Consider the following 20,898-nt stretch of genomic DNA (forward strand, 5'->3'; position numbering starts at 1 on the left):
ATTCTAGAACTTTCAGCATTGCTGATGATGCCACAAAAAGATTAAGTTGGGCTTGTCGTTACTTGCTCTGAGGAACTGAACCCAGGTGGCCTCAATCTTTCTGGCTCCCCAAACTACCACCCCCACCCAGGCTTCCTGTACAAACAGGAATCCTGTGTAAGCTAAGGCAGTGAGGAGAGGCAGGGGTGGTGGAACTTGGACTATTCGTTGGAGAACCTTGGCTGCCCTGTTAGGCGTGACTTGCTTCCTTTTAAGGGGTTCTTTCTGATTTTATGTGAGCGCCCTTAAACTTATTTGTAGGATTGACTTAAGGGACAAACTTTTACAGTTTAATCACTGCCAGGTCAGGGAGACTGCTGCCCCATGACTCTTTCCAGTAAGCCTGAGAATCAACAGACCAAATAGGCAGGAGGTCCTGCAAAAGGAAATCCTTCATGTTCCAAGGAGCTCTGAAAAGCTGCAAGATTCAGGAACAGAAAAGCAGAAAGGATGGAAGGAGGCTAAGTTCAGAAGCACACAAAGTGTATGAGCAGGACTGGTGAGAAGGAAATAGTCAAAATGGTGACAGGGAATAGCCGTCCCCTAACAAGATGACTAAGTCTGTCGTCTTGCCAGCTGAGAGCCCTGGATCTGGATGCCAGCTGTGGGAGATTAAAACAACAGATAAGACCCAGATCCTGATATTAAAGGCTGTTTGTATCTAAGTGTGGCTGAGCCTGATACCCTTCCTCCTAGTGACAGTGGCATAGTTCAGTGGTTAAGAGCATGAACTGTCTAATCAGACAATCAGATTCAAATTCCAGATGGGTCACTTTCTGCCTGTTTGAGTTCTAGGAAAATTAACTCCTGCCTCAGTTTCCACGCTGGAAGGGATCATGCTCAGTGAAATAAGCCAAAAAGAAAAAGAAAAATACCGGATGGTCTCACTCATAGCAGGAATCTAGAATACTTAAATAAGGGACCAGGAAAATGAATAACTATAAGAAAGTGAAAATCAAAACCAACAAAAACTATGAACCAGAGACACTTTTTGGGGGGTGGGGGGGCGGGAGGGGAGGGATTGGGGTCAGAATGGGGGGATTGCAAATGTATGAGGAATATAAAAATAAAATTTATTAATTTAAAAAAAAAAGAACAGATAGTTATTGTATCAGGCTATTATAAGTGTTACATTAAATAACATATATAAAGACCTTAGAAAAATTTTGATACTTAAATGCTCAAAAAATTTCTTATTTCTCATAATCTTTATTGTTAATTTACATATTTACATCATCTTTATTTTCACGGTAGTCACATTCTCTTTTGCTTTGTCTTCATCATTATTTTCTTCTTCATTTTCTTTATATTTTCCTTCTTATAGTTTTCTTTCTTTTCTCTTTCTCTTATTGTTATTATTATTATTATTATTAATTTCTACCCCATCCAAATTCCATCATACCAGATTGCAAACTTAGCTTCATTATGATGAGCTTGGGGAAGGTCAGAAGAAGCATTTGATAATTGCTATAATTTTTTGAAATCCATCTGCATAGCTGACAAGGAACCAGAACAACCCCTCCCACTTTTTTTCTTTATTATTTTATTAATTTATTAAGTAGAACATCAAGTGAAATGTTTTAAACATTTTCTCTTGAATTTTTACCTCTACTGAGAAAAAAAGAAAAATTATCACCTGGGTAAACCTAACATCAATTTATAGTTAGAAAATAATCATAGGGCCTCCCTGGTGGCTCAGTCAGTTGAGCGCAGTGCTGTGAAGCTGTCTGCAGCCTCTGCAGTGCTGGTTCCATTCCCGCCGGCCTTGAAGCAACCCACATGGTGAGCAGACCTCTTCTGTCTCACCCTCTGCTCCCCTCAGCAGTGTACTTTGGTCAGTCTGCCTGTTCTATTCCCCGCTCTGTCTCTGGTGAATCCTCTCACCCTCCCGCACATCTGGACTGTACCCCGGCTCTTGTATAAATAAAAAAAAAAAAAGAAAATAATCATAAAATAGGTGAGAGTCTCACATGTTCATTACTGGGAAGTGAAATGAAATAGCTAAGCGCTGTCATTTTTCTATAACCTACCTTAGCATTTTCTCCAAGTTGAAACTTTATAGTATTTGTAGAGAAACTGAAATATCATGAGTTTTTTTTAAATTGAAGTAACATTGATTTATAACATCATATAGGTTTAAGGTATCAACACCTGTATACACTACATTATGCTCATTACCAGAATTCTAGTTTCCATCCATCACCATATAGATGACGAATTTCGCCTGATTTATCATCCTCCTTCTCTTCCTGTCTGTAATCACTATTTTGTTCCTTTTGTGTAAGTTTGTTTTTGTTTTATTTAGTACATTCATGTGTTTTGTTTCTTCATACATAAGTCAAATCACATGGTGTTTGTCTTTTCATGCATGCCTTTGCAAATGCTAGGATTTCATTTGGACATCATCTTTGTCCAGTCATCTGTTGATGGGCACTTAGGTTGTTTTTTTCCAACTCTTGGCTATCGTGTATAATGCTGCACAACACACACCTCACATCTCAGCCCCATTTTCTACATATGCTCCCTTTCTAACTCACACGTGCCCAGTTTCCTTCCCTTCTCTCAGCAGAAACCCCTTTTCTCTGCCACTTTTTTTGCTCCAAATCTCAGCTGTCTGACTTGAGAACAGTTTCTAAGGGTAGGAAAAGGAAGTCTGGGGTGCAGAGATCAAATTTTTTGTCTCTGAATTTCTTTCAGATGAAGCCATTTAGAATGCGTGGTTTCTTGGAAGAACGAACATATTTTAGTTTGGCATTCTACCTGGCAATGGGAAATCCATATAATAAATGTAAAACTATAGACCTCCTGTTCTATTGGTAAATTTTTCTGTAAACTGTCACAGAGTATATATTTTAGTCTCTGTGGGTCATATATGGTTTTGGGTGCACAATCTTCCTCCCCCTTCCTTATCCTCTTCTTAATAACCCTTTAAAAATGTGTGGGTGTGCAAAAAATAGGCTGCGGTTTGACAATGACTGCTACAGACAGTCATGATTATTTTTCACTACTAAGTTTGCAATTAGTTTAGCTTTTAAAACACTAACAATGGAGTTAAAGCAACAATTAACTGCCAAGTTACCCCAGTTTCTCCATGAGAGCCTTCAGCTACTCTCAGGCATTACCTTCAGGGCTCACTGCATGGTTTGTCTGTAGATGTTTGTCAAAGCTTCACCCGACTTTCTTATCAGATCATCAGTGTCTGTCCTCATGTGTCTCTTCAAGACACAACAAATCCCACATCAAAGGCCCAAGTTAACCCGAGTCCTTCCTTTGAATTAAATAAGTACACTGTGGCATTGTCTTCTAGGTCATAGCTACTGCAATTGCGCATAAGAGTGAAAAAAAAATCCATCTTTTCACCCACTCAGCTTATTATATATCGCTTGTCTCAGTTTGGTCAGAATTCTTAATAAGGAAATGGTTGTCTTTTATAAAGTCAATTTCTGTAAGTTCTTAAATGACAAGATATCCCTTGAGCTTGGAGCTGCATCCCTTCATAAACACACCTGGGCAGTTTGGACGGTCACATGTCCTAGATTCCGTGGCAGTGCAGGCGTAGCCACAAGACCTGGTCCTTTTTTGGTTGCCGTTCCCACAGGTAACACTGCAGACAGACCAGATACTCCAGTCTCCTTCACCATCTGTGGAATCTGCAAGGGAGCCAGGGAGATGGTCACCAACCCAGAGTCCCCAAATCCCTTTGATCAAACAGCTGCCCAGTTGTCCTCTTCCATTGCTGACACTGTTGAGGGGACCAGATGCCTATGGGGTTAGCTTTTATAAGGCAGGGACTCTGAAGGACTCTTGGTGATCAACACATACCCAGGACCTGACCCATAAAGGTGACCACTAAGTTCTTGTTAAAAATGCACACATTTGCAGAAGATGGGATCTTCTCTCAGTTAGAGATGCCAGAGTACCTTCCATCTCTGTACATACATTCAAAATCTGGGCAGACTTTGGCCTTAGAAGGTCTGGCAGCTGCCAACTTTAGCTCGACTAAACCTGTGAACTATGGGACATCACATAAAAAGAGAGGAGCCACAGGAAGGCTCACCCAGACACTGGGTATATGAATAATGCCATCTTGAACTTTTTAGCTCTTCCCAGTGCACTGCAGAATGCAGCAAATCTCATTGGAAGTAGAGGAATTACCTGAATTTCTGAGCCACAGAATGAGAAATAATAACCTTTCCGTTGGGGAGGGTTATGTAAGTGAAGATAACCAGCACATAATGGTCAAGCTAGAAGTGGTCCTTTGAGGTCATCACTCAACATCAACCCATTGCATATTTATGGAATCCCTATTATATGCCAGACATAACTTTATAAATGTGGGAAATGTCATTAAATAAAACTCTCAAAGATTCCTGTTCTGATGCAACTAGTGCTTTAGTGAAAAGAGTCAGACAATAATCAATACACACAAAAAAATGAGCAAATTATAGAGTATATTAGAAGTCAATAATTAGTATGAGAAATGGAGAAAGAAACAAGATTGGGGCGACTGGGAGTGTGAGAGCTATGATGGAAGTTGGTGTATTTATCTGGATTAAATTCTTTTCTTTTTAAAAAAGTATTTTTAAATTTTTTTAAAGATGTACCATTGTTTTACATCCTTATTATTATTATTATTATTATTATTATTATTTTGGTTCGTATAGGATTTCTCTTTTGAGGAGAAACCGTAGCTTTCTTACCACAAAAGTATTCATAGTCCTCTACCATAGTGCATTGTGCTCTCCTCAAACACTGTTCTCACCCCTCTTCCTCTCACTGTCCCTCCCCGTCTACTTCTGGATGCCTCAGATAACTTCCTTTCTTTAGAAGTAAAGAAATGAAGTCCTGAGTGGTTGAGTGACTTATTCTAGGTAATAAGGGTAACAGAAAGGAAAGTCTGGGCTCTAGTGCTAAGCCCCAGATCTCTGAGCACAACTCTGCAGCATCTACACTCTGTAATACTTTCTCCTGGCTTGTCCAAATCTTCCTGCAGCCTTGGGGCCTCTACTGATGCCAAGCACAGAGCTAAAGGCATGTGCATTACAAGGAAGGGGTCCTCTCCTTTCATAACAGGTTGTGGTGGTGATTGTTATTACGTAGGCCCAGCAAGAATGTCGTCCACACATGTTTCTACCTGAGCTGTGGGCCCAGTGCCAGCCTCCAGGCTGTGTTTACATGGCACTCACTTTAAATGTTCCGCAGGCCAACATAGGGTGCTGGATCTCCTCAGTCCGTTAAGCAGTCTGGGAAGATTTCATGCTTGTGCCCTCCTTCCTAACCCAGAGCAGAGAATTTGCTCACACCTCGCCTACCCCCTAAAACCCCATCCATTTCTTCTCCCTCCAAAAGAAGATTTTTTCCGAACTTTGATTTTTTTTTCTAAGGAATGGTTTTCCAATCACACAGCCAAGCAGATGTTTGAAAATCCTGCCTTGTATGAGGGAGCTGGGCCTGCTTCCCCAGTGTTAGCTTTCTTCCTCTCTTCCATGTGTTACTGGGCATCAACACATAGAACTGAAGGGACACGTGGCTTTCTGGGGGAAAAAACTGCTGAGGTAGGGGCCTTGGCTCTCCTCAGAGACCTTTGCAGTTGATATCTCTTGGAAATCTCCTGAGAGCACGAGAGATGTTCCTGAACAACCACATCATCCACTCTTGTCAGCGGGAGCACCCGGGTACAGTGGGGTGTCACACAGGTGAACACACTCAATCACATTCCACTGAGGTAGGTTTTGCTAGAGCTCATCACAACAACAGAAAGTCACAACTAAAAATTATAATGTCTTTAAATTCATAAAAAGGGGTAGTTGCTCAGTTACGGAAAGCTTTGTAAGTCATACAGGTAGAGATCATGTTACCTGTGTGGTACAGAATCAGTGATACCCAGCGGTGTCCTGCATGGTTCAGCCCAAGCAGTGGGGCTGCAACCATATCTAGAAATCTCTTGCAATCTTTTCTTTCTAATGCAGTATTATGGGCAGCTGATTTTGGGAAATAACTTCCTTGAACTTGGACATTTTACAGTTTAATGCATCACAAGGCAAATATTGGAATCTTGAAACTGAAGTAATTTTTGGGATTTAAATTATTAAATATTAATACTGTGTCAGATTATGTGAAAAGTGACTTCCATACTTCCTCTCCATATATCGACTCTTTTAGTTACTCATCTCTCTCACCAACCTAGCAGATCATGTGACTTGCTTTGACCATTGGGAAAATAGCAAAAAATAGGTAAACAAAGATATAAAAGTGCTTGCCCATTAGCACTAGCCCTCACGGTGCTGAAGGTGACGCCTTCTACCACAATGTGAAGAGTCCAGGGCTAGACTCCTGCAGGGCTAAGGGGTAGGTGGAGAGAGACCCTAGCTTTCTCAGCACCTACAATGGTCCAGCTGGGACCCCATTATTTATTTTTTTAAAGATTTATTAATCTATGCATACATGAGCTGGGGTACAGGCCAGAGGTGTGTGTGTAGGGGGGCAGGGGGTGTGAGAGGATTCACCAGAGACAGAGTAGGGAGCAGAACAGGTAGATCCACTGAAAAACACTGCTGAGGGGAGCAGTGGGCAAGACAGGAGAGGTCTGCTGCACCATGTGGGTGCAATCCCCAGCTCCCTGGCTGGGGATTGAACTCATGCTGTAGAGGCTGAAGATAGCTTCACAGCACTGTGCTGAACCCCTTGTGCCACCAGGGAGTTCCCTGGGACCCCATTATTATAAGCAAAGCCATCCTAGATCATGTAGCTTTAGTTAAATTAGTCCAGACAACCTGCAGATGAGAGAGAGAGAATACGTTTGTTCTTTTAAGCCACTACATTTTAGAGGAGGTTTCTTAAGCAGTAAAAGCTAACTTACAAATGTACTGTAAAATTCTCCCTAAAATATGCTTTCTAGATGACCAGCCAACTCTGAAACCATGAAAGATTTATTATCCCAGGAAGTGGCTTTTTCCATGTCTTTATTTTAAATGTTCACAAAACCATGTATTTTCCAAACATATTTTTTAATATGGTCCCCTGAAGTTAGGCACAGAACAGTTACATAGCCACATGGTGAATCATTTCTATTGGGCTTGGAATGAAATGAAACAACCTGCCAGGGGAAAGTGTAGATGACAGCTCATCACCCTGAAGCCCCTGCAGCACGTGGTCCAGACGAACGGCTCAGCAAAGACCTTCCTCTCGTGGATTTCTATTTGTTTAATGTGTTCAAAGCACAGAAGAGGAATTTCTGACTGTGAGACAAAGCTGTGAGGGCAGTGTTCATTTCCGCTATAATAAGACAAGTCTGTTCTCCTTTGCTTCTAACCAAGGACCATTGCTCAGAGCAGAAAATGAATGTGAGTGGCAGTAATTGCAAAGACGACAAAAAAGACAGTAGACAACAGTCCCTGTGAACATTTATATGGGGCTTTCATAGCCCCTGTGACATCAAAGAGTGCAGTGAGAAAAGAAAACAATTTAGAGCAGTGGGCTGACAGCTGGGTTTCAAGGAGGTCATTTGAAAATTTAGAGTAGTCATTATACAGTTTCAGGGTACTGGGGTCCTGTGACCAGTTACAATGTTTGGGCAACTGAAATGATTTGAGCCTTGACCTGGCCACTGCAAGCCTCCACCACTAATCCTAGATGATAGTGGTAGCCAGTTGCTGAGGGCCCATTTTAATGAGTTGCTCTGTCTAAGCACATACTAACTCCTATAATAATTCTACAAGATAGCTAAAAACATCCTCCTTTTATGGACTGGGAAACTGAGGCTGAGAGGTTAAGGTACCTCCCTAATGGCACACAGCTCAGAATTAACAGAACTGGGATTAGATTTTCTGTTCCTTTTGTACCCTGGCCTATATTCTTGTGTTCCAGTGGCTTGGATTCTTATTCATGTTGGCTTCTTTTTTATTAAGACAACCACTTATGTGCCCCCAAATCTAACATTAAAAAGACATAACCTTGAAAAAAATCACACTGAAATCTTCTATTAACTCAGAACCATGACTAAGGACATAGAGAATCGCAAATAACTGAGTCCCAACCCAACTTACAATAAGCAGTGTCCATCTGATTTCATTATATGGATTATTAAGAATTTTGGGAATGGTGTACTACTATTTAACAGAAAAGTATTTGCTTTGACTCTCTCCTTGCCCTGGGTGATACCTTAAGAATCTACATAGGGGGCCTCCTCAGTGGCGCAGCGGTTGAGTGCTGGGTTGCGAAGCTGCCCGCAGCCTCTGCGGCGCCAGTTCCATCCCCGGCTGCTCCCAGGAGGGTCCCACATGGTGCGCAGACCTCTCCTGCCGCCCGCTGCTCCCCTCAGCAGTGTACCTTGGTCCTTCTGCCTGCTCTGCTCCCCGCTCTGGCTCTGGTGAATTCTCTCACCCTCCCGTGCTTCTGACTGTACCCAGTGCATGTATAAACAAACAAACAAATAAATAAAACATGCCTCTTAAAAAAAAAAAAAAAAGAATCTACATAGGGCCTCCCTGGTGGTATAGAGGTTAAGTCTCAGTGCTATCACCCCTGCAGCCTGAATTCAATCCCTGGCCAGGGAGCTAACCCACATATGGTGCAGCAAACCTCTCCTGTCTCGCCCACTGCTCCCCTTAGCAGTGTATTTCAATAGATCCACCTGTTCTGCTCCCCACTTTGTCTCTGGCAAATGCTCTCACCCTCTGAACCTCTATCCTACACCCTGTTCACCCTGTTCTTCTATGCATAAATAATAAACAAATCTTTTAAAAAAAAGAATCTACATAGAAAGTATTTAAAACACATTTCATAAAAATGTCTCTCAGATATATAGTCCAAATTTGAGCTGACTCATGATCACATTATATATTCCTACAATAGCAAATTAGGTCTATCTTCTATTGTGTATTTTATAATTTAGTCTAAAGATTCCATTATAATATTTTTATTTCATCAAGGATTTAAAAAAAATATCCTGGCCATCAACATTTAAGTTCTTATTAAAAATCCTACCCACAGAAATCTGAGATCAAAATTCTTTATGAAGACAAGTTTCTGGAACTTGTAAATTTTGTCTGTTTCAGGTAAGACAGCAAGCACTCAGGCAAAGTGGCTTGCATTATTTGCTAGTGCGTGAGTCTCACCTTCCTTGGCTATGTGTTCTCTGCCTGTATCCTTCATAGCACCCAACATCAGGATAAATATTTAGAAATTGCTCCATTGTTATTTGATTGAAATAAAAAGAGAACTCCGCACATCTGATACTGTATGGATTTCTGGAAATCACATGCTCCTTGTAAATCATCTGAGAAGCAGCGCTTATGTATTCATTTGGCAAATGCTGCCCAGTCTCTACAATATGCTTAGGGTGCAGCTGCTCAAGGTGTGGTCTGCTGGCCATCAATGTCAGCTTTACCTTGGCTCTGCCCATTTCCTACATCTGCTGCATCAGAAGTTACAGTTTTATAAGACCCCCACATTATTTGTGTGCATAGTAAATCTGAGAAGCAGGCCTCCCTTTGGCGCACGGGGTTGGGACATAACCTATGAAGCTGTCCATAGCCACTGTAGCACGAGTTCGATCCCAAGCCAGGGAGTTACCCACATGGCGCAGCAGACCTCTCCTGGCTTGCCCGCTGCTCCCCTCAGCAGTGTATTTCAGTCAATCTGCCTGTTCTGCTCCCCACTCTGTCTCTGGTGAATCCTCTCACCCTCCCACACCTCTGGCCTGTACCCCAGTTCTTGTATGCATAAATAAATAAATCTTTTAAAAAAATCTGAGAAGCACTGCTTTAGAAGCATTATAGGGGCAATATTTTCTTTATAAAGGCAGCCCTGATATCTGATCTAATGATGGGGAAGCTCCTAAGACAGTCTCCAAAATCTTAAAAGATGGGAGTTTCTCTATGACCCAGGGATGCTGTAAAATCCAGATGCAGGGATTTCCCAGGTGTTCTGGTCTAGAAGGAGGGGGTGAGGGTTTGAAAAGTCATAGTAACTGCTCCAGTAGAAGCAAATTCTATCCTCAAGGCCAAAATGGAAGGATATTCTTAATGTTCATGAATTCAGCTGAGTGTACTCTGTAAAAGCTTTAGATGAGAAAGTTGTTTCTCAACACTGTGTTCTTTAAACTTCAGTAAGCATCAGAATCACCTGATGATCTCTGTTAAAAAAGAAACAAAAAAGCAAAAAGAGACAAACTCCAGGTTACACTAATAGCTATTCTGATTCAGTACATGGACAGCAGCATCCCCCTACCTGGTCTGCGTTTTGGAGTTACCTTGGAGGTTTGAAAAATGCTGATGCTTGGGCCCCACCCCCAGAGATCACAATTTACCAGTCTAGAGAAAAGCCTGGGCATCAAGATTTAAACACATTTTTCCAGGTTAGTATAATTAGCAACCAAGGCTGAGAATCATTGTCTTGAATAGTGGTACTCAATGCACCAGAGCCCCCTGGAGGGATTCTTCAAACATAGGTTTTGGGGACCCATCTGATTCAGTAGGCCTGGTGTGGGGGCCTGGAAATTGCATTCCTAACATGATTCCAGATGATGCTGATGCAGCTGGTTTGGGGACCACACTTTGAAGACTACTGGATACAGGGAAGGGGCTGGGGTCCAAGACTTGCATTTTGAGAACATGCAAACAAGGATTCTGATATTCTGATATCAAGGGTCCGAACCCTGCTCTTAGAAACAATGTTCTGCTGTGGAGGGGGCAAATAGGCCAAGCTGCAGTCTGTGCAAAGGCAGGCTGACACCTGGGGATCCTTTGTGTTTCTCTTGTTGAACAGAATTAGACCCCTCCTCCCACTCTTAACCCTCTAATCTAAGTGTCCATTGCTGGGTCCACTCTACTATCCCAACAGGGGGTGCTTTTTTCCCCCTCAGAGAGGCAGAATAGCATAGTAGTTAAGAAGACAGACTCTGGACCCAGATTACTGGGATAAATCCTACATCTTGAACCTTCAGGTCAAGTTGCTCAATTTCCCACGCTTCAGTTTTCTCATTTGTAAAATGAAGTCTGTGTCTCAGAGCTGGCTGAGTGAACTAATATATGTGAGATGCCAGGAAGAGGACCGATGCAGGGTGAATGCTATATAAATGTTGATTACTATTCCCAGTTCTTATTCTTGGAAAACACAATAATTGGATTTCCCCTAGAAAAGGGGAAGGTTTCACAAGCCTTCTGGCTGAAAGGGGTCTGATAGCTTTTTTCTGTTCTCTAACATTTGATGTGTATCTCTATTCTGTTAGCTAATTTTTCTCCCGTGTCCATAAATAACTAAGATCCTCATTAGGGGAGGACTGTACCTTATTTTTGAATTTCTAGCTCTTAATAAATGCTTGTTAAACAACTAAACCATGTGGCTAGAAACAAAACTGTCTTGCTGCTTTGGCCATTGCCTAGAATCATCTATTAGTTTGCAGAAAATCAGGATTTTTGGGTGAGAGTGCAAATAGCACATTTCAATCAACCTTATCATCTAGTATTTGTTCCCAAGTCTGCTGATGGTGAAGCCACATGAACATCTCCCTGATGGAAGCATTTGTAAGACAGCAAATGTTCTTATAACATAGGGCACATGCCTGATTCCCCATAGAGGCTAGCCAGATGCTTGCCAAAGCTTTTTTTTTCTTTTTGGACACAAAAAACACATTTTCAGCCTCCCTGTGTCTGCGTGGGGCCATGTGACTGGGTCTTGCCAATAGAGTTTGAGCATGTGTGATATGTACCATTTCCAGGCCTTGGGGGTTAAGAGGATGCATGTCTTTTCTAGGCCCCCCTCTTTCCTTGGCTTCCAGTTAGATGGAGAACACTGGGTGGAGTACTCTTAGACCCTAGTAGTTGGTCTACTAGAGTTGGAACTCCAAAATGGAAGTACTGGGTTTCTGAATGATTGAATAACTCAAGTGAGAAATGGACTTTTATTATTTTAAGTCACTGCATTTGGAAGTTGTTTGTTAGATCATTTTATTCTACAAAAAAAAAACCACCCCAAAAAACTGTGAAGCTAAGAGTCCCAACTTGGGGTCTTGAAATTTGTTGGTGGGGTGGCCTTTGACAGCCTGGGAAATAGATGTTCATGTGGATTCCCAAGGGCCATTTCACCACCAGTGTCAAATAAAACATAGTTGCCTGGTCAAATGAAGCAACTAGATAGACACATCTCTTTTATTAAATTGATTTTCACTGTAAAAGTTTACAGTCTAAAATATATAAGAGGGTAAATTTGGTGATTTCTTCATTTTTAGTAAAAAAATATAAAAATTTGGGGGGAAAGGCAGAAACTCAAAGAACCCTAATCAAAAAAGAAAAAATTCTATCCTAGGATAATTGGTATGATTTTAAAATTATAGTCTTTCCAGAAAAATGTGGCTACTGGTACCTCCTTAGGACTTCTGTAGAACAGTTTTTATGAGGCCTGCCTCCTAGAAGACCAAAAGCCACATACTATAAACTGGGTTTTGCTTGGCTCCATATCTTTTAGGCCTCATCATTGTCATTTAGTCTCCCCACCAATTTTATATTACTGGGTGGTAAACTCACCATATTCTGGCTGCTCTTTGGTTTCAAAAGTTCGGTGACCTGGGGCTGGACGGTCCCATCCCCTGGGGGGGTTGAGGAAGTTGCTGTCATCAGAGGTACTGTCGTATTTGTAGTCCTGGTCCCCGCTGTTGCCCCTCGCCAAGGAGAAGGACCTCTGCCACCAGGCCCGCCAGTCGGGGGATGGGACTGACCAGCTGTGTTTATTCTCCGGATGCTGATCTTTATCTGCTTCAGAGTCAGGGCCATCCACCACCTCTATGGTGACCTGAAGAATTCAGAACAGGCCAGGGTCAATGAGGAGTCAACAGCCTCCAAACTGGGTGGCCCTTAGAAGAAAGTTTGGTAGAGCAGAAGGAAAGGATGAACGCATCTCTCTCAAAGGAAAGCTGACACTCATGATGATGCAGAATGGAAAACATCCAGGGGTGAGCAGTGAACTTACTGGTGGACATGGGATTTGGGTTGGGAGGATCCAAGAGACAATTCATAATGAATGGCCTTGATTTACTGGTGACTACATTGTTGAGAAGTCTTTCATTCAAGGTGTAAACATGTAATATATATGCTTCTGAAGTGACACTAGAGTAAAACTGATCATTTGCTGATACCAAACCTGTCCCAGGCTGTCTTCTAAATGTTCCACATATTCATTTATGTAGTCTTCATAACAACCTTATAACAACTGCTGTCATTGATTATCTGCAAAGATGTCCCTGGCAATTCATTTCTGTCCTTGTGTATGTGTGTATTACACAGGAGGTGAAATTTATTTCTCCTTCCCTTCTATCTGGGCTAGCTTTGTGATTTACTTTGCCACTAGACTATGGTAGAAATAACACTGTGATAAGTCTTATGAGTTCTTGCAGTTTCTCTTAATTTTCATGGACTAGTCTGACCTCTGTGTAAGATATCCTAGCCTAGACTGCTGCATACACAGAGGCCAAATGAAGAGAGAGGCTGCATAGATGAGGACCGAGCAGTTTCAGCCAATCACATGGGCCCACTGGGAATCCTCCAGCCCCAGTCGAGTCACCCCAGGCAACACCATGTAGAGAAGAAATGAGCTCTCCTGTGCTCAAATACCTGAACTTCAGCACTATGACAATCTGACGGTGGTTGCTTCAAGCTATTAAATTTTGGAGTGGGTACTAGACTACCACAGATACTTTTTACAGACTGGGAAAAGTGGCACACTGAGCAGTTAACAATTTGTCTAGTGATACACAGTCAATAACTGTCAAACATGGGTATCTGACTTCAAAGGCCAAGCTCTAACCAAATGGCCACACAACCCCTCAAGAGGCAACAAAGGGACTATCCCATCATGGGGCCATGGCAGCAAGGAAGTCACAGGTGCTGGTGGGGACTGCATGTCACAGGTTGTATGGAGTTATGCACACAAACTCCCCAAGATCCAGGCCTTCAGAGGTGCAATTTGCATTCATCCCATAGCACAGACCTCATGTGCCAACTCTTCAACCTATCCTCAGGGTCAGAGTAGAAAGACCTGAGACAAGGTCAGAACTTGCTCTTGGATTTACAGAGTCTAGTTTGGAAGTCACAGGGCTGGAAGAATACAGCTTCTTGGCTCTCAGAGACAATCAACATAGAGAAACTTGTTTTAAAAAATACCATAAAAGACTCATTGGGTTCCTTTGGCCATCACATAGCTCTTGCAACACCCCCTGGATGAGTTATGTGCAAATGAATCAGAAACATGCGCTCCGAGTAATCAGCGCAAGATGTACTGGGCAGATGCATTTCCAGTTTTGCCCTAACTCGACATCTGAGAGAGTTGCTGGGATGCTTTGCCAAATTGAACCAGGGTGTGCCCAACCCAGAGATAAACAGCCCCTTCCTTATGTATTAGGATTCGTGAACTCTGAATTCTGCTTACTTTGACATTCAAAGGAAGTTGCCCAATGTACAGTGGGTTTGGGCTAAGTGACCTTATGTGGCTCAGACACAAAGTCAAGTGTGAGACACTCAGTTCTAGAGCATACTCAGGCTGCAGCAGGTCAAGTATATCTTCCCCACTGGGGTAAGTTGCCTGGAAGGGCACTATTGACTTTCTTCTATACCACACCTTCACCCCAGTCTGTTAAGTTACCCTTGTATACTTATAAATGAGTATGGAGCTTCCAGTCATCCTCAAAAGAAAAAAAAAAAGGGAAGAATAGAGAGGAAACGCGTCTTATGTCTTGTATCACCACAGTGTGCTAGAAAGAACGGTTGCTGGAGAATCACAGTGACTGGACAGGACTTGTCCTGAGAAGGAGGGCACAGTAGAGCAGTGTAAATCTAAGCTGAGCAATGACAGGGCAATGCTGAGTCTTTGGAGACATAATCCTTCTGCGCGGTGCTGTTCCCCTCTGCCTGCAGACAGAACTGAGCCGCAACAATCGTCTGCAAGGCTATTAAGGGTCTTGGAGGAGAGAAGCTGCCAAGAGCCAGGCAAGCCTGCAATTATGGTAATGAAATCAGTCTCTGGGTAGTAGATAAGGGGGAACATGCCCAACAGTTTTGGTATTCCATTTGTATTCAGGCTGGAGTCAAGGGATTGCCTAAACAAAACATGCCCTGCAATTTCTTCAAGCTGGGAATAAAAACAATTTTATGTTTTAAGCTATTACCGTCAATACGATTTTTTTTCAAACTTATACTCTGATCCAAACAAAATAGATTTATTGCCTGGCCAGGCAATGAGTAACGAAATGCGAATTTACTCCAAAAACTCTATCAATGACTAAATCTCAACAGCTTAGAGGTTTCTTTTTCTCCTTTAATTTCTAGCCATTGCCCCAACTGAATTAAAAACAAAAACGCAAAAAACACACAATCCTTAGGATCCGCCCTTCCCTACAGTTAATAATGTGGAAACCTCATACTTTTTAATATCAAAAGGAGAAATCTAATCTGGAACCTGAAATTTCATAGTCATTCAATTAAAAAGACTTAATGAGCAATGACTTCTTGAATGGTGGGGATTAGTTTTATATTTCCTGTTGCTTTCATTCTATTTACATGTTCCCTACCCTCAGAGAATCTGTTTATAAAGATGTCTTGAATAATAAACAATGTGATGAGTTGAAGGTGTGGGAGTGAGCCCAGCAGATTTCCGAGCTGATAAAGATCCTAGATCTTATCATGCTTTCTTTTCCTTAATAAACATAAATTATGTATCTTCAACATTTGTTTCTTCTGGACTCTTCCATACCATAATCATGACAATAAAAGAAAGAGATTGCTTTCAAATAACCCAAGTCCAACTTCTGGCAAAATATCTATCACCAGTTCCCAAGAAAGAGAATACATAATAGACACCAATTTTGGAAATTCTGTCCAAGGCAGGAAATGGGGATCCTATGCAATATTATCAGCTTTTTCCCCTCCTCTTGACAATAAAACATTTATTAGAAACAAAATCTTTACTCTTGTTCTAAAAAGCACTTTCTATAGGAAAACTAACACAATTCTTAATCTAACTGATAAAAGAGTAAGGACACTGAGTACCCAGAAGTCTTGACACTCGAAATTCAAAAGAATCTGCTAGAATTTTCTAGTGTATTGGCCTTCTATGTTTTGTGAGCTGTGGGGACTAGGCAGGCATAGATTTGTATTTCCCAGAGAGGAAAGTGAGCCTTGAGAGGTGATTTCTTTAGGAACACTGACCATCCGGGGATAGGAAAACAGTCTCCAGTGAAAGATTAGGCCCCAGACTCCTTCACAATTACCACAGAAAGAACATAAAATGGTCTAGGATGACATATAATTCCCTCCTCTCAGACCAATGCCCTAAAAACAACTCTAGCAACCCCAGTTGAGTGAGTTGTGTTAAATGCTTTGAGACTTGTGTAGTGTGCTTATCCAAATATTACTGCTTACTCTACACCAGTTATACCCAAACTTCAAGCACAGAAACTGGATTGGAGAATTCAGCTTCCCTAGGTAAATACCAAGGAAGATGTAGAGCTTGTTTCAGAACTGGGTCTTCTGATTCTGAATTATTTTATACACCTATTCTCAGCCCTCTTCATCCCCATTGTCAACCAACATCTACCAGTTTAGGAAAGCTTACCATATATCAGTTCTAAGCACTTTACGTGGATGATCTCATTGGATCCTCTTAACAGTCCTACATCGGTGTAGCAATACAATAGTCATAGGTACTCATAGACAAGGAAACAGAAGCATAGGAAGGTCAAGTAACCTGCATGAAGCCACAGAGGCCAAGCCTGGTTGACTGAATGGTGGCTCTAGATCCCAAAAACAAGTCAGTACAGTTGCATCTCAGGTTCTGGATAGCAGGGTCCCATGAAAAGCTGACCAATACAGGCCCATGGGTGTGGGGTTCATATCTTGGACATAGACATTTCTTAGTTCTTATTCAGAAAGATCTGCCATTCCAGAAGATTTACAGAAAAAGGAGGGAAAATCATAAGTAGAAGCACACACAGCATTTGTAGCCCTGGCCAACTCATCTGATTGTATCTTGTGGCACTCAAGAGGCCTATGGCCATGCAAATAACTCTATGCAGGGAAAAAAGGTCTTTAGATGACTATTTTTAAGTCTCCCTCAATGGAAGAAAAGAAATAAGTATATTGGTTGAAATGAATACTAATCTCAGCTTGATCCAGAAAAGAGAAATATTTGGTTGTGAATAGCTACTGTGGTAATGAATTGATGCAGTAAGCCTAATAATGAGTTTATTTTAGAAATTTTTGTCTTTGCTATCTGGCCATCAGCTGCAGACCAAAAACCCAGCCAAGGATAGATACTAAAGTTCAAGTTTAACTTGTCCTGGGGGATTTACTTTCTTTCCTGAATGATTTTTTGAAAAACAAAACCCAACTTCTAGTATTGTTTTAAATTTAATATGGAGATTTGGTTCAAGAGTTTGAGGCTATTTCTTTCTATTTTGCACATTGCTGTTTTTTTCCCACTCACTTCCACAGCCTGAAGCCACTCTTACAAAGGGGAGCCTGATGCACTTGGGACAGGGGCCACCTGGCTTGGGGGGAGGGGGTTAAAAAACGCTTAAAAACGCAGGGCTTTTTGAAGGATTTTCCTTCTGAAAATTCAAGAGGTCCAAGAAGGATGTGGACCCAAGCAAACCCTCAGCATTGCCACTTTGGAAAGGTGTGGGCTGTTTGACAAAACGACTCAACCCTGGAGTGTGTGAAACACTTCCAGACACTGTAGGGGTTGAGGAGGAGGGCCTAGAGGGAGGGGTATCCTGTTCAGTTCCCCAGTTCTAGTTAGAGTAACTAGATGGAGACAAGGGGTAGGTAGCCAAGGGAGGGGGGAGACAAGGACAGGGACCCAGGCAGCAGAATCCATCCCATTGAGGCACACTTCATCTGTCCTCACTGCTCCCCAGGGAGAGAAGATGCTAGACAGGGCCAGGGAGACCAGCAGGGCTGACTGCTTGCCTGAATAGGCCCATGTCAAACCAATGGAAATCAACAAAAAAGCAGCATTCTAAGAAGGGGTGAGAACTGCCACATGGAAGCTCCCCCCACCCTTTGGAAAGAACCTTATCGTTTAAAGGGTCACTGGGGAGCCAGTTTACCCAAGAGCAGTGGTGAATGGGGCTGCAGTGACTAGCACTGTGTGTGCACATATGTGTATGTGTGTATGCATGATGTGTGTGTGCAATGGGTGTGTACACTAACAGACAGGTAGACCGAGGGAGGGCTGGGGTTTCCAGGGATAGCAGCTGCTTACTTCTTTTTTTGAACATCTTTCTGAGTGACTAACACTATCCTTTTGTGGTCTTTCAGAAAGAGAAGGTTAAAATACAGCTCAATTTTCTTTTCTCTGTGGACAGGAAGTCATCAGATCAATAGAACATAAGTTGTCCAACTCCTCCATACTGCCTGGAGGATGGTCCTTCAATGCAAGGATTGGACAAAGCAGAAATGGAATGACCCAAAGAGGGAGTGGGCAAAAATAGGCATTGCCAGAGTCTTATTGGGTTTTTAACTTTAATGGTATCAGATTGGCGCGTCAATAGTTTCAACCCATTTTTCTTTTCTTTTTATTTATTTATTTATTTTTATTTTTATATTCCCCATACAATTGCAAACCTCTTATTTTGACCCCAACCTCTCCTTTCCCTGCCCGCCCCCCCCCCATAGTGTGTCTCTGGTTTATAGTTGTTTGTTGATTTTGCTTTTTTCTTTCTTATAGTTATTCTTTTTCCTGGTCCCTTATTTAGGTTTTCTAGATTCCTGCTATGAGTGAGACCATCTGGTATTTTTCTTTTTCTTTCTGACTTATTTCCCTGAGCATGTTCCCTTTTAGCTCCATCCATGTTGCTGCAAATTGCATGTGTTTATCTTTTTTGATTACTGAGTAATATTCCATGGTGTATATGTACCACATCTTCTTGATCCAGTCATCTATTTTTGGGCATTTGGGTTGTTTCCAAAGCTTAGCTATTGTAAACAGTGCTGCTATAAACATAGGGGTGCAGGTGCTCTTTGGAATTAATGTTTCTGTGTCCTTTGGGTAAATACCTAGGAGTGGAATTGCTGGATCATATAGAAGCTCCATCTTTAGCAGGTTGAGGAATCTCCACACAAATTTCCATAGTGTCAACCCATTTTTCTAATACCTCTGATAGATGAAGGCTACACTTTTTGGAATGATGGTGATCTTTGCCGTACAAAGATTAACTCAATAAAATGTGAGCACTTTGCAGGAGTGACCTCATCCTTCCTCCCACCCCGGGCTCAAAGACTTCCTTTTGGACGCAGCACTGGAGATGAGCATGTTCCTGCACTGGGACAAGGGTAAGACAAAGTGAAAACACAGAGTGTTACTCTTCACTGTAATATTCTATGTAAATATGTGGCTCGGGGCTTCAGCGGGGACAAGGGCAGATCATTTTGCACTTGTGCCATCTCTGTAGCAGACCTTGTGACCTCACATGGGGAAGCTGCATTTTAAAAATGTCTCAGAGACTTTACCAGAGAGAATCTCAGCTGGGGCCTTCTTACAACTCCCCTTCCACTTATTCTCTGTTCCCTCATATCTTTTTCACAACTTTAAACTCCAACAGCTCCCTCACCCTCAGGAAGCCAGACAAAATGGTTCTGAAGCATTCTTTACTTCCAGTCTGGCTACACAACACAGCTTCTTATGATGAAAAACATATCACAGCCTTGGCTGCTCTGCTGAGCTCCTTATGCACAAACCCATTGTGTGAGCGCAGCACTTTGCAGCTGCCCTGTTCTTTTTGGAAAACGAATCTGGGGTTTCCAATTCTGAGGATCCTAGCTGCCTTTGTACCACTGTTCTTCCCTGATATTTAGGAAATAAGAAGGGATCATGCTCAGCAAAATAAGTCAGAAAGAAAAAGAAAAATACCGGCTGGTCTCACTCATAGCAGGAATTTAGAAAACCTAAATAAGAAACCAGGAAAAAGACTAATCAATACAAAGTAAAAATCAAAATCAACAAGCAACTATAAACCAGAGACACACTATGTAGGCGGGGGAGGAGGGAGAAGAGGGGAAAGGAAGGACTAGAGTCAAAATAAGGGGGGAGGTGCAATTGTATAGGGAATATAACCAAAATGAAAATGCATACATTATGATAAGATGTAAGAATTATATAAAATAAAATATTTAAATTAAAAAATAAAAAGTCCCAAGAGGGGCAGGATTGGCCTGGGGATTTTCTGATGAATGGTGTCATTTAGAAGAAAGGAGGAGGATCCTGAGAAATTCTCAAAATTCTCAAAATTTGGTTTATAGGTGGAGTCCCAAGTACTCAGTATGTTTTCGTTCTCCCCTGTATCCTTCCATTCCCCTGCACTGAGGCAAGTTTGATAACTTTATATGAGTGATTCTCAAATGCTGTACACTAAGCTTGATCCTCAACATAAAGTCTTGCAGTGACATTTCTCACCCTCTTTTTATCTCAAAATAAGTGTGTGAGACTTACAGAACTTAAACTTTTCTTGGGCACAGTATAAGTGCCATTGGATAAGGGCAGTTTCATCCTGAAATTATAAAATCGGGCCTCCCCGGTGGCGCAGCGGTTGAGCGCTGGGTTGCGAAGCTGCCCGCAGCCTCTGCGGTGCCAGTTCGATCCTGGCTGCTCCCCGGCCACAGGAGGAGGGTCCCACATGGCGCCCAGACCTCTCCTGCCGCCCGCTGCTCCCCTCAGCAGTGTATTTCGTCGGTCTGCCTGCTCTGCTCCCTGCTCTGGCTCTGGTGAATTCTCTCACCCTCCCGCGCTTCTGACTGTACCCAGTGCATGTATAAACAAAACAAACAAACAGATAGATAAATAAAACATGCCTCTATAAAAAAATTATAAAAT

General features: G+C 42.1%; 1 protein-coding gene across 1 annotated transcript in view; it reads right to left on the reverse strand.

Moving 5' to 3' along the window:
- ISM1 (isthmin 1) overlaps positions 1–20,898 on the reverse strand; it is a 78,388-nt gene that overhangs the window by 6,324 nt on the left and 51,166 nt on the right. The window contains exons 3-4 of the mRNA XM_037494587.2: positions 12,564–12,828; positions 3,546–3,689 (exon numbers count right to left, since the gene is read on the reverse strand). Of these exons, the coding sequence (XP_037350484.1) occupies positions 3,546–3,689; positions 12,564–12,828 (409 nt within the window). The remainder of the gene's footprint in view (positions 1–3,545; positions 3,690–12,563; positions 12,829–20,898) is intronic.

Source organism: Talpa occidentalis, unplaced genomic scaffold (assembly GCF_014898055.3).
Source record: "Talpa occidentalis isolate TD23 unplaced genomic scaffold, MPIMG_talOcc4v2.1 talOcc4.10, whole genome shotgun sequence".
Lineage (NCBI taxonomy): Eukaryota > Metazoa > Chordata > Mammalia > Eulipotyphla > Talpidae > Talpa > Talpa occidentalis.